General features: G+C 36.8%; 1 protein-coding gene across 1 annotated transcript in view; it reads right to left on the bottom strand.

Moving 5' to 3' along the window:
* spon1a (spondin 1a) overlaps positions 1-12,715 on the bottom strand; it is a 281,369-nt gene that overhangs the window by 18,017 nt on the left and 250,637 nt on the right. Inside the window, exons 8-11 of the mRNA XM_056478067.1 lie at positions 7,569-7,770; positions 4,493-4,633; positions 3,980-4,055; positions 1,598-1,780 (exon numbers count right to left, since the gene is read on the bottom strand). Coding sequence (XP_056334042.1) covers positions 1,598-1,780; positions 3,980-4,055; positions 4,493-4,633; positions 7,569-7,770 — 602 coding nt within the window. The remainder of the gene's footprint in view (positions 1-1,597; positions 1,781-3,979; positions 4,056-4,492; positions 4,634-7,568; positions 7,771-12,715) is intronic.

The following is a 12,715-nucleotide window of genomic DNA, read 5'->3' as shown; positions in this document are numbered from 1 at the left end:
GTCCAAAGCCTTATCATTTAACATATTGGGTAACAAGATACAAATTATTTATTAATTATTTATTTATATTTTATTTTTTATTAAGAAAGAACGAAAGAAAGAAAGAAAACTATAACTTTTAAAAACACCATAACTGCAAACTATATGGTCCAGAAAAATAAATTAGTATACATTAGCTTCGGTACAGGTGCTAACATGTTCTTTATTCTTCACTCACACAGATAGACAAATATGCCAGGCCAGCGGCCAACCAAAATAACAGCTTCAACTCAATGTGAATGACAAATGGTAGCTGGAATAATAATGTTGTCTGCATATTATAGGTGTACAGTAATTTGTTTCTAGGTCTAAGCATAAAGTATTCAGTTTGGATGCCTGCATATTTCATGATTTTCTTCCTCAAGTCTGCTCTCATCTATGGTATAATATTGTTTCTATAAAATATTTTTTTACCCAAGACTGTTAACTGTGCAAATACACAATGTCTATAATAATACATGGCAGTTGTTTCGTAATATTTATTTATTGGTGCTTGAATCTCACAAAGCCACTTGCGATATGTCAAGCTAGGCTCACTAAAAATGCATTCCTCAGCTTACACAGCTTACAAAACATAAAATGTCATACTGCTAGTACTGCTGGTCATTTCACTGCACGCTTTACATATTCACTAGAGGGTGCTGTCTTCATGTTTGAAAATCTGAAATATGTTACTTGAGATACAATTTGCAACCCAGGCTCATTCTGACAACGTACCCCTGTATACATTTCTAAAGAGTGCCAAATATGTCCCAGGAGGCCATTCGCACCTGATGTTCCCGCATAAATCCACCAGAGGCCGCTGTTGACTGACTGATCAACTGACCAACCCTCCTCCTTCCCTAAACCCAACCAATAGTGTTTTCAAAAGCAACTCAGAAAAAGAAAAGTCCTGATTTTTACCACGTTTTCAGATTTTACCACATTCTCACTCTGTCATTTACAAGCCGCGCACCTCTATTGGAAACAACGAACTTGTGTGAACTCTAGAAAAGACGCGATATGGGAAGGTCCCTAAAAGGCCGCCATCATTTGCGATCTCCATTAATTGATCTTCTTGCACAGACAGGGTGGTTTCACCTGATTTGATTCCTTGGCAGTTTAAAGGTCCTTCACTTTGTCTTTTCCACTTAGCAAAGAAACTTTCCGAAGACGCCTGTTTCTTACAAATTTTTGCTGCTTGTGGGTTAAATTTGCGCGCTCAAGTGACGTAAGTGATGTAAGTGAGACAATACGGTCATTTTTCAAAATAAAAGACTTCTGAAAATAAAAGATTGATAAATAAAATTTGATAATTAATGATTTCTTCTGCGGCCCGGTGGTTGAAGATCATTGCTGTAGCCCATATGTCTAATAAGCCTGTGTTGGGCTATTTATTTATTTATTTATTAATTAATTAATTATTTTTTAAATCGAATGTCTATGCTCATGAGCATTGTTGTCATCCCACCATGTAGTTTTGCTACTGTGTTGTTCTCTGCAGTGAGAGACACACACAAAAAAGAAACATATAACAGCAAGACATGAAACCCTGATTTGGCGTGCTTTTGTTCCTGACCTTCATCACTGCAGCCGGGCCCCATGCAGGGCTCAAAGTCTTGTGTATGTGGACAGGGCACACTGAGATCCAGCTGCGCCTTCAGCATCCTCTGCCTCATCCTTTTCCCCTTCTCACATGTCGAGGAGCTACACGCAGACCATGGAGACCAGTTGGAGTAGATACACGTCTCTGGAGTGTCATCTGAGAAAACAGAATAGAAGCAGGATTATGAAAAGTGTGACTGTCATGACAACTTTCTGAGAGAGACAATCATTCATTAATTTTCTTTCGGCTTAGTCCCTCTATTTATCAGGGGTTACCACAATGGAATGAACCGTCAACTTATTCAGCATATGTTTTACACAGCGGATACCCTTCTTGCTGCAAGCAAGTACTGGGAAACACCCATAACCTCTCATTCACACAAATACATACAGCCAATTTAGTTTATTCAATTCACCTATACCACATGTCTTTGAACTGTGGGGGAAATCGGAGCACCAGAAGGTTGATTTTTTCGATGAATCATCTGTTGAATTGCATCCCAATCATTATAAATACTGCAGAAGACCTATTAGAAGTCGCATGGACCCAAGATTCTCATAGAAATTAGTCAAGTTTGGTGAAGGAAAAATCATGGTTTGGGGTTACATTCAGTATGGGGTGGATGGCAACATCAACAGCCTGAGATATCAAGACATTTGTGCTGCCCACAGGAAACCACAGGAGAGGGCAAATTATTCAACAGGATATCACTTTTTTCTCATATTTCAGCCTCCACATCAAAGTTCCTAAAAGCAAAGGAGGTCAAGGTGCTCCAAGATTGGTAAACCCAGTCATCAGACATAAACATTATTGAGCATGTCTGAGGTAAGAAGAAAGAGGAGGCACTGAAGATTAATCCAAAGAATCTTGATGAACTCAAAAATTTGATTCATCAAATTTTAATAAAAACAAGTTTAGATTTGTCCACCTGTTGGGTTTTGGAGATGTATGCATCACCATATGGGGCAATAGGACGTGTGTTTGGATATAACTCAGTTTTTTTCACCACACTTTGTATTCTTGTTTATTTATTTGTTTGCTGGAAATTAGAATTGAATTTAGAAATAGTTTTGAAACAAATCTTTGCACTTAACAAACAAAATTAAATATGTAAGCTAATGGATGTTTTCAGTGAAGTGCGTACAACACCATTTCCTTACTCCACGAAAGTAAAGGAGGAAAGTAAAGGAGTAAAAGTAAATTAAAGAGAAAGTAAATGGGTGAACGAATGAAGCTCATTCTTTATCCTTACTGCAGATGGTCTTTTTAATTGTTTTCTCACTAGTGAAAAGTTCAGTTTTTCTACTTACAAAGTCCACCATGTAAATAGCAAATGCGCCATGGTGTGACGCAACTGACTCTTAAAGGCAATGGAGATGAGACTCTGATATCTGAATGCACGTTATTCTCAAAACACACCCATAACTTAATAAGAGAATAAGCACAATCCTGTTAGACTATGCACAAACTGTATTTTTTCTGTCCTTAAAATAGCAAAAGTGGATTCGGACATGCCCTTAATGCTTTTGCAGCATGCACTTTAGACTTTGTGCCTAGATTGTTAAAATAGAGCCCTTAGTAAGTACTGGTCACCTTTCTTCCTCAAGGTAGTGTCTAACACAGGATGATGACCTGATACAGTATTTCAATCATAATTACCAGCGTATAAAATAAAAGAATGACATCAGCACAACTTGAAATGTGTTGAAGGGCTATACTGTATAGAAATTAATGCAAAGTGTCACTTGAAGCTTGATTGGGTTAATGGATTTTCAGTGATCAAATGATTTTGAAGACACTGAAAATTATTTTGAGAATATGCTTGAAATCGTAAAAAAGTTTTATTGCAATAGCTGGATCCATAGTTCCTGCCATATTGCGCTAGGTGTATGATAGGACAAATGGTGTTTATATTAGACAAATAAAATAAAACAAAATAAAATAAATGTTTCCCAGAGATGGGTTGCGGCTGGAAGGGCATCTGCTGCCTAAAACATGTGCTGGATAAGTTGGCGGTTCATTCCGCTGTGGCGACCCCGGATTAATAAAGAGACTAAGCCGAAAAGAAAATTAATGAATAAATGAAATCTAAATAAAATAAAATAAAATAAAATATATTTTTTGAGTTATTTTTTTATGAAGTAGGATTTTAATCTAACTGTTATGTAAAGATTTAAGAAAAAAAATATTGTTTGTTTAGTTTTACTGGGGGATTTAAAAGTAAAAAAAAATACAATCTCTCTCTCTCTCTCTCTCTCTCTCTCTCTCTCTCTCTCTCTCTCTCTCTCTCTCTCTCTCTCTCTCTCTCTCTTCCTCTCAAGGTCGCATTAGATGGATAGATAAAAAGATGCAAACCTTCTTCTTTTTCCTCCTGGGCAATGTCAGCCACAATGTCGTCCACATTATCAGGCACAATGTTGCACTGCTCACCCTGCAGACATCAGAAAACAATTTCAACTTTCAAACAGACTTTAAATGATATCCATCATTCAATCATATCCCTCTTCACAACGATGGAATTTAATTCACTATCTGATTGAACAAAAAGAAGAAGAGGAAAAAGAAAAAGATACATGAAGAAACTTTGAAGATACATGATACCGGCTATAACTCTATTTACCGGCTATAACTATTTACCAATAGAGAATGCATGACTTTTAATACTTCCAGGACACTACAGTGACATGCTGGCTTCATAAATATGTATGATCTGTTGTTGTCAAGATATTTTAGCAAAGTTTTATGACATAAATAATGCAGAGTTGTTTCGCACAGTATTAAAACCCACACAACAACAACAAAAAACAAAACAAAAACAGCATTTTCTTTTGAAATTGAATTTTTCTAAGACAGGAAAAGAAAACAAACCTTTCGGGCAATTCTCTCCACAACAAGCCTGGCCACAGGAGTAATTGCACCACCCTCCGGGTCATAGAAAGGGCTTTGTGGATGATCTAAACTCGTGAGGGGACGGATTTTCTCCTGAGGTGCTGTAGGCTTGTTGGGAGACTATGGCACATAAAAAGAAAGCATTTTACATATATATATTTTTTCTCACCCTCATAAGGTTCCAAAAGTTATTTCTTCACAATGTTCAAGCTGCTCTTTTGTCATACAATGCATACAGTGTTCAGTTTATGAGTACATCCCTTACAAATCTATCTTTTAAATTCATATTTTTAATAGGAAGCTATTATATATTTGTGCATATACATTAGATTAGTCAATACTGAAGCCAAATCTGGAGCTTATTTACCAAAATAACTTACGATGACGGTCCAAAACTAGTACACCCAAATTTATGTTATAGAAAAATAATAAATACAAATTTATAAAAGAGGAAAATACAAGAGAAGCAAAACAGTAAAACAGAGTTGAAATTTTGTAGGTTGTTTTTATTTTATTTTATTGTATTATCTTTCAATTTCAAAATATGTTTGGTGACTAAAATATTATTCTAATAAGTATATCTGTTTCATAAATCTGTTTTGTTTAAATGCACCCAAATACATTATCTAGAAATGGATGAAAATATTCATTTTTAAAATGGGGTGTACTTAATTATGCTAAGCACTGTATATAGTATTATAAACATAAAAAAGTTAAAAACTCAAAGGAGAATTTGTTCTATAATGTTCAATAATCACATAGAAACACATTGAAACTGGAGTCCAACATAGTTATCCCTTATTTTTTGTAGTTAACAATCACCTCACACAGCAAAAAGGCCACCATAAGAAGCCTTCAGGCTTTAAAAAGAGAGATTAGCTCTGCAGTCAACAACAAGGTCGCTGAGAGAGGTCGAATATAACACACATGACCAGGGGGCAATACAAATTACAGTATATGAACATAACAACTCCTCAATTGTTCTGTGTAAGAATAAATAAAAAAATAAATACATGTTATGACTAGATATAGTAAAAGGAATGTTTCTAGTCACAACACCATATAGCACAACAATGCAATATGAGCTTTATTGACAGCATCTGTCATTAACATTACTTAACCATACAACCTCTCTACTAAAGGAAGTAACCTTTCAGTATTTAAAATGAAAAAGTGTCATCCATTGAAAAGATGCTATTTGAAGCATATTCAGATAACACACCAGCAGATGGCAGAATCAAGCTACACTAGACTGAAGCTAAAAATGAAGTCTTCCTTTTTTAATTAAATCATATTTTTTTCTTTCTGTTTTTAATTGTGTTCCGTTATTAACACAATAAACTCATTTAATGCAATTTGTTTTCAGGATGCAGTGTATGCAGATCAAAAATGAATAAAGGTTTTCACAAAGTAGGATAAAAGTATTAGGCCAAACTGAAACAAGTAAACAAGCAACAATGAATAAACAAATCAAACAAACAAATCACTCAATGAATCTACCAATCAATCGTTTTTTATTTAAGCTGACAGAAGATTTTAGAGATTACACCTCAACCAAATTAGTTTTGTATACATATATTATCTGTGTATTTACTTTTTTTTTATTTATTATTTTTATTCATTCATTCATTTTCTTTTCAGCTTAGTCTCTTTATTAATCAGGCATCGCCACAGCAGAATGAACCACAAACTCATATGTTTTACACAGCGGAAACCCTTCCAGCTGCAACTCAACACAGGGAAACACCCATACACTATTGCATTTACACACACAATAGGGCCAATTTAGATTATTCAATCTACCTATAGCACATGTCTTTGGACTGTGGGGGAAACCAGAGCACCCGGAGGAAATGCACACGAACACAGGGAAAACATGCAAACCACACAGAAATGCCAACTGACCCAGTGACCTCCGGCCGTGAGGCTATTGTGCTACCCACTGCGCCACATTTTATTTTTATTTGAAGAAAAACAAATACTATGGACGTCAATGGTTACAGGTTTCCCACTTTCAACAAAATATATTCTTTTGTGTACAACAGAAGAAAGAAACTCATAAAGGTTTGAAACAAGTAAATTATGATAGAATTTTCCTTTTTTTGGGGTGAACTACCCCTTTAATATATATATATATATATATATATATATATATATATATATATATATATATATATATATATATATATAAATATAGAGGTAACGTCCGATTCTGATTGAGTCTGAAACCACGTGATCGGGCCTGATTTCCGATGATGTGGTTTCAGACTCAAACGGAATCGGATGTTACCTCCCAATCAGGACTCGAGTACAGTATATATGTGTGTGTGTGTGTGTGTGTGTGTGTGTGTGTGTGTGTGTGTGTGTGTGTGTGTGTGTGTGTATTCTCATTATTTTGTAACACATCAATAGTTTTGTGGTGACACAGAGTTAGACATCTTTCTTGACTGACACAAAGAAACAGCAACATGTGCGGCATGACATCACTTTATTGCAGAGAGGTTAAATGGTGGCAAAGTAAAACATGGAAGCAGCTTGAAGCGGTAAGCGCGAGTATATCTGCGGTCTGGAGGAATTATAAAGTTGATGACAACAACATTGCCATAGCATACTGTGAGACTTGTAAACTTGGGATTGTCTGTCGTGTTTTTAAGTTGAGGTGCTATTTGTTTTTGTATTAGATTTTTAAAAATATTATTTAGGTCCAAAAGTGCAGAATTTATGTTATTTATTACCTGATTGTTCAAGCTACCTCACAGAAGTGCACTGTTTTTTAAAATAAGGTGAATTAAATAAAAAATAAGGAATATCCTGGATCTGTTTCTTCGCTCTTCTTTATTCTTTTTTTATGTATTATAGAAGTATCGGATCGGGTTTCGGTATTGGTAGATACTGAAAATCAAATGACTCGGACTCGAGGGCAAAAGACCTGATTGGTACATGCCTTATTATATATATATATATATATATATATATATATATATATATATATATATATATATATACTGGTGTCAGACTTTTTGGCCTCTCTGCATCTCTTCTGATTTGTGCTCACCTCATAAGACACCCCGCTGTCGGTTCCCGCATCCCATGGGATGAGGTCCTGAACCACCTTCTGGACCCAGCCACACTCTCTGGTGCAGAGGTCCTCGGATGACAGACCCACGTTCCAGTCAGGACTGGGACCAAGCATGGTTAAAAAGGACATCAGGTGACGTGTGCGGTCCACTGAGAACTCAGCTGATGGAGCTGCTCGACTGCAGGGAAGAGAAAACCAGGTGAATACACAGCCATATGGTTTGTCACAAAAACAAATTTACAAGGAGTTAAAAAGAAAAAAAATTATAAAAAAAAAAAAATAGAAGAAAAAAATAGCTTGAATAAAGTAAAGCCTATTTCTCTCTTCTCAGTTATTTTGTACTACAATATAATATGGATGATAATAAACTACCATTTTTCTTATGATTCAAGTTGCTGAAAGAATGTAAAATTATAATAATAAATATTTAAATTTGAACGATTATGATGCTGATTAAAAATGGGTAAAAATGGTCAAGAAAAAAAAAGACAAGAAAAAGCAGACAAGCACAGAGGTGTAAAAATATAACAAGCATTCTCACTAAAATAGAAGATGGAGGAGTGTGGGTCTGAATGTGTAGCCATTGTGCTCTCCTCTTGAAAATGAAAGTGGGATTCCTTTTGTTGCCACCACTCTGACTGATATTTTCTCATCATAATACCTCTTATCTGGTAATTACACTGCTGAACCAGCCTCTCCCTCAGTCTTTATCACTCATTCAGTAGACTAGTGAAATGGCGCATAATACTTGTTCTAGCTTGTTCTTATTAATGACAAAGTTACAGTTTGTAAAACTAGTGAACTTCATTATAAATTTAAACAATAACAAACTTTAAGAGTGTGTCAAGTTTTCAGCAAATTCCACTGGCATGTAAAATACGTTTTTAATACAGGGGAAAAACAGTTGTGATTAATTTGTTGGTAATTTGTCAAGACAAAGTACTTTGCTCTAAACATATTAACAAAAAGGAAAAGCAAAGTAAGCCAGTAAAAAAAATCTAACAACAAATACTGGCAGACAATTAAATGAAAAAAATAAATAAGTGAAGATCAACGGGGAGAAAAAAAAAATTGAAATTCTCTCAAATATTTTTGTAAAAAAATGTTGGCATTAGATTGTGGATCATATCAAATTGTGAGCTTTGTGTATCCTTACATCCCTAAATAGAACCATTTGAATGAGAAAAAAAAGATGGATCGTTCCCTCTAAAATGGAACGAGTGGTCAGCCTCACGGGATTCACGGAAATGGGTTGGCAGAGGGGCATGAGCTCAGGGGCTGCAGTAGATTGAGGGAAGAGCTCTATAGTCATGTGGTTGTGAGTTGAGCTATGAGAGGAAGTTCTGCTCTATCTTTTACACATTAAAAGAGGCTCTCCAACTGAAGAGCTGAATCTAAAATTTGGCACAAAGTGTACTATCAATGGGGCAAAATTGACTTGGCTAATCTCCGCATTACCTCAACCAAAGTTAAAGATAAACTAGTCAATACTTGAACGTATAACACTGAAGTTAATCCAACAGCCCATGAAGAAATAGAGAAATAAAGAATATATATGTTTGATTGATTAATTATTGATTGATTGATTGATTGATTGATTAGTGTATGCACTGTAAAATCCAATTAGTAAACCTTATATAAGCATGCAAATCAATTGCTTTCAGAAAAAAACAAAAAAACAAAAAAACAAGTAAGGTGAAATAGGATGCAGTACTAATGAGCGCCTGTCTACTCCTGTCTACAACTTTTCTCACAAAAGGAATTCTGTTATGTATAGTGATGCCTCTCCTCCACTGACTTCCATTAAAACAAAATGGTCTCTGGTCTCTTTTCTTGTGTACTGGCATTAGCATCCACCATTACATCTTTTCGGCTAATGATTTCCTACGGCCACTGCTTCTTCTTTGTTTTTCCCACACATTAGGCATGCTTGAATGCTGCCTCTCACTGGTGTAATAATGCTATTGCATCTTTTTTTGTTACTTGCTTGTGCAACCCCACCAGTCCTACACCATCGAACCCGCTCCGGGCTGGGATTGAACTGGCGACTTTCCACAGTGGAGTCAATTGCTAAACAAGTAGGCTAAAGACCATGGCCTCTAGCGTCTGTCGCTAGAGTACTTTTTCGGATTTAGAGGAGTGAGGTTTACCTGCACAGCTCTTTACTAGCTGGCCTCTGTTACACTCACCCCCCTAAACCTCACTCTCATCTGGGTCATGGCACCAATGTATCCCTGCCAGTCTAACACCAGCCAACCCGCTCCGAGCTGGAATTGAACCGGCGACTTTCCACATGGAAGTCGGTTGCTTTAAAAAGGAGGATAAAGACCATGGCCTCTAGCGTCTATTGCTAGAGTACCTTTTTAGGTTCAGAGGAGTGAGGTTTACCTGCACAGCTCTTTACTAGCTGGCCACTGTTACACTCACCCCTAAACCTCACTCCCATCCGGGTCATGGCAACAATGTAACCCTGTCTGTCCTACACCAGCCAACCTTCTCCGAGCTAGTATTGAACCGGCGACTTTCCACATGGCAGTTGGATTCTCTAACGAGGCTAAAGACTATGACCTCTAGTGTCTATCGCTAGAGTACCTTTTTGGGTTCAGAGGAGTGAGGTTTACCTGCACAGCTCTTTACTAGCTGTTCTCTGTTACACTCACACCCCTAAACCTCACTCCCATCCGTGTCACGGCACCAATGTAACCCTGCCGGTCCTATACCAGCCAACATGGTCCAAGCTGAGATAGAACTGGTGACTTTCACATAGGAGTCGTTTGCTCTAACAAGGAGGCTAAAGATCACAACCTCTATCATCTGTCGCTAGAGCACCTTTTTGGGTTTACAGGAGTGAGGTTAACCTGCACTAGCTGGCCCTTCTTACACTTGTTTCAAGTGAGTGTCACTCAAATGATTGAGTAAATTGGTATTTTCACCCTGCAAGTTACTGTAACTCTACAACACCTTGTAAGATGTATGTATTTTAAATCACTGAGGAAAGCTAAGTAACTATATGTGAGTCTGGACGGGGGGATGGGTGATGTTGGGATGTTGTGGAAGCTCTCACTATTCTCTATGGATGCTCCGACCCTGACTAATACTGAGATGGTTAGGCGTTTTAGAATGACCAAAACAACATTTCAGGTGTTTACAAAGTGCTCAGCCTGTTGGTATGTCTGTTTACACACATTTTTATCATCACGTGATCTCTTTTAACAAAATCGCATGACATTTTGTAATGCGCATACTGGAATTTGTTCGGAATTTATTCGCATTTTCAAAATGATGGAAACGTAGCAAGTGACACTTTCCTCACATTTTTATATGCCCTCATAAAGAACAACAGAGGACATGCAGCAGATTCTGTTCTTGTTTCTTGACATGTGGCTATTTGTCACAAGAAGACATTTTAGGTTTGTTCGAGTTTGGGTTGCTCATGACTCATTAAAAATGGTGAATCCTATGTTGTCATTAATTTGGCTTGTTTCATGCGGTGGTGACGATTCTTTGTAAACCAATAGCATTCAGCTATTTTCACTCCACCCTTTTGGGACCGTTCTAGGTACCTTATGGAAATGGTGCCAAAAAGTGGTACAATTTGACAGTGAAAACAGATATAAATTCATACTGAACTGTACTCTATGAAACCATAACACTCAATGGAACCTTTTGTTGTCCTTTTTGTCAAACACACATGCATGTACACATACTCACATACATAAAAACAAACAAACAAATCTACATTTCCTTACACAAAAGAGGAAGGGAACATTTTTGACACAAACATCTCTATTTTTATAACCCAAATAAGCTCCAAGATCTTCTAACACACAGGCAAACACATGCCCATAACACTTACTGTATGCATGAAGACAACTTTAGTGATTACGCTGGCTACATTTCTGTCTCCAGGTCACTGTAACCTCCATTTCTCTCCATTTCCAGACATGTTTCATGCCTTTGTATTGGCTCAATATGGCTGTCAGAGATAAAGTTAACCCATCTGAGATTTTCTGCTTAAAGAGAGATTCATAGCAAGCTCGCTCAGTAGGGTGGACCACCAGGTAGGTGTTCAGGATTACAGTGTCAAACATTTGTGCATGTTCACAGTGTGTGTGAGGATGCTGAGAATTGATTGTGTCCTCTAGGGAGGAACTATAGTCTCCAGTTCTCATTTAACTACCTCCAATAAAATGTATAAACGAAGACATTTATAGACAACTCTTAGACCTTTAATTATTGTGGTAACGCAAGAGAAGAGATTTCAATACATCAACATATTCCTTAATTTTAGTGCCTTTATTTATTTTTCCTTTTTTCAATATTTCTGTTTAATAAATTACAAATAGGGCTGGAAAATTTAAACCATTATTATTGGGTTAACATTAATTAGAATCAAAATCAGTTTTATTGCCAAATGTGCTTCACACACAAGGAATTTGTTTAGCTACAGAAGCTTCCAGTGTACATAAAGTGAGAAGTGACCAACACAAAATAAATAAATATGAAAAATATATATATTTTTTTTAAAAAGACGATAAACATTAAACAGAGATGCAGTTCGTGGTGACAATTATGTTATAGCACATTAGCTTACATAAGGCATGCTTTTTCTCATTGCTGTAACTCAATTAGGCATGTGGACATGATTAAGATGATCTGCTGCACTTCAAACCGAGCATCAGAATGGCGAAGAAAGGTGATTTAAGTGACTTTGAACGTGGCATGGTTGTTGGTGCCAGATGGGCTGGTCTGAGAATTTAAGAAACTACTGATCTACTGGGACTTTTTACGTACAACCATTTCTAGGGTTTACAGAGAATGGTCTGAAAAGGAGAAAATATCCAGTGAGTGGCAGTTCTTTAGGTGTAAATGACTTGTTGATGCCAGAGGTCAGATGAGAATGGCCAGACTGGTTCGAACTGATAGAAAGACAACAGTAACTCAAATAACCACTCGTTACAACTGAGGTATGCAGAAGAGCAACTCTGAATGCACAACACGTCCAACCTTGAAGCGGACGGGCTACAGCAGCAGAAGACCACACCGGGTGCCACTCCTGGCAGCTAAGATCAGGAAACTGAGGTTACAATTCACACAGGCTCACCATAATTGGACAATAGAAG

Source organism: Danio aesculapii, chromosome 18 (genome assembly GCF_903798145.1).
Source record: "Danio aesculapii chromosome 18, fDanAes4.1, whole genome shotgun sequence".
NCBI lineage: Eukaryota > Metazoa > Chordata > Actinopteri > Cypriniformes > Danionidae > Danio > Danio aesculapii.
This window is presented reverse-complemented; position numbering and strand designations above follow the sequence as displayed.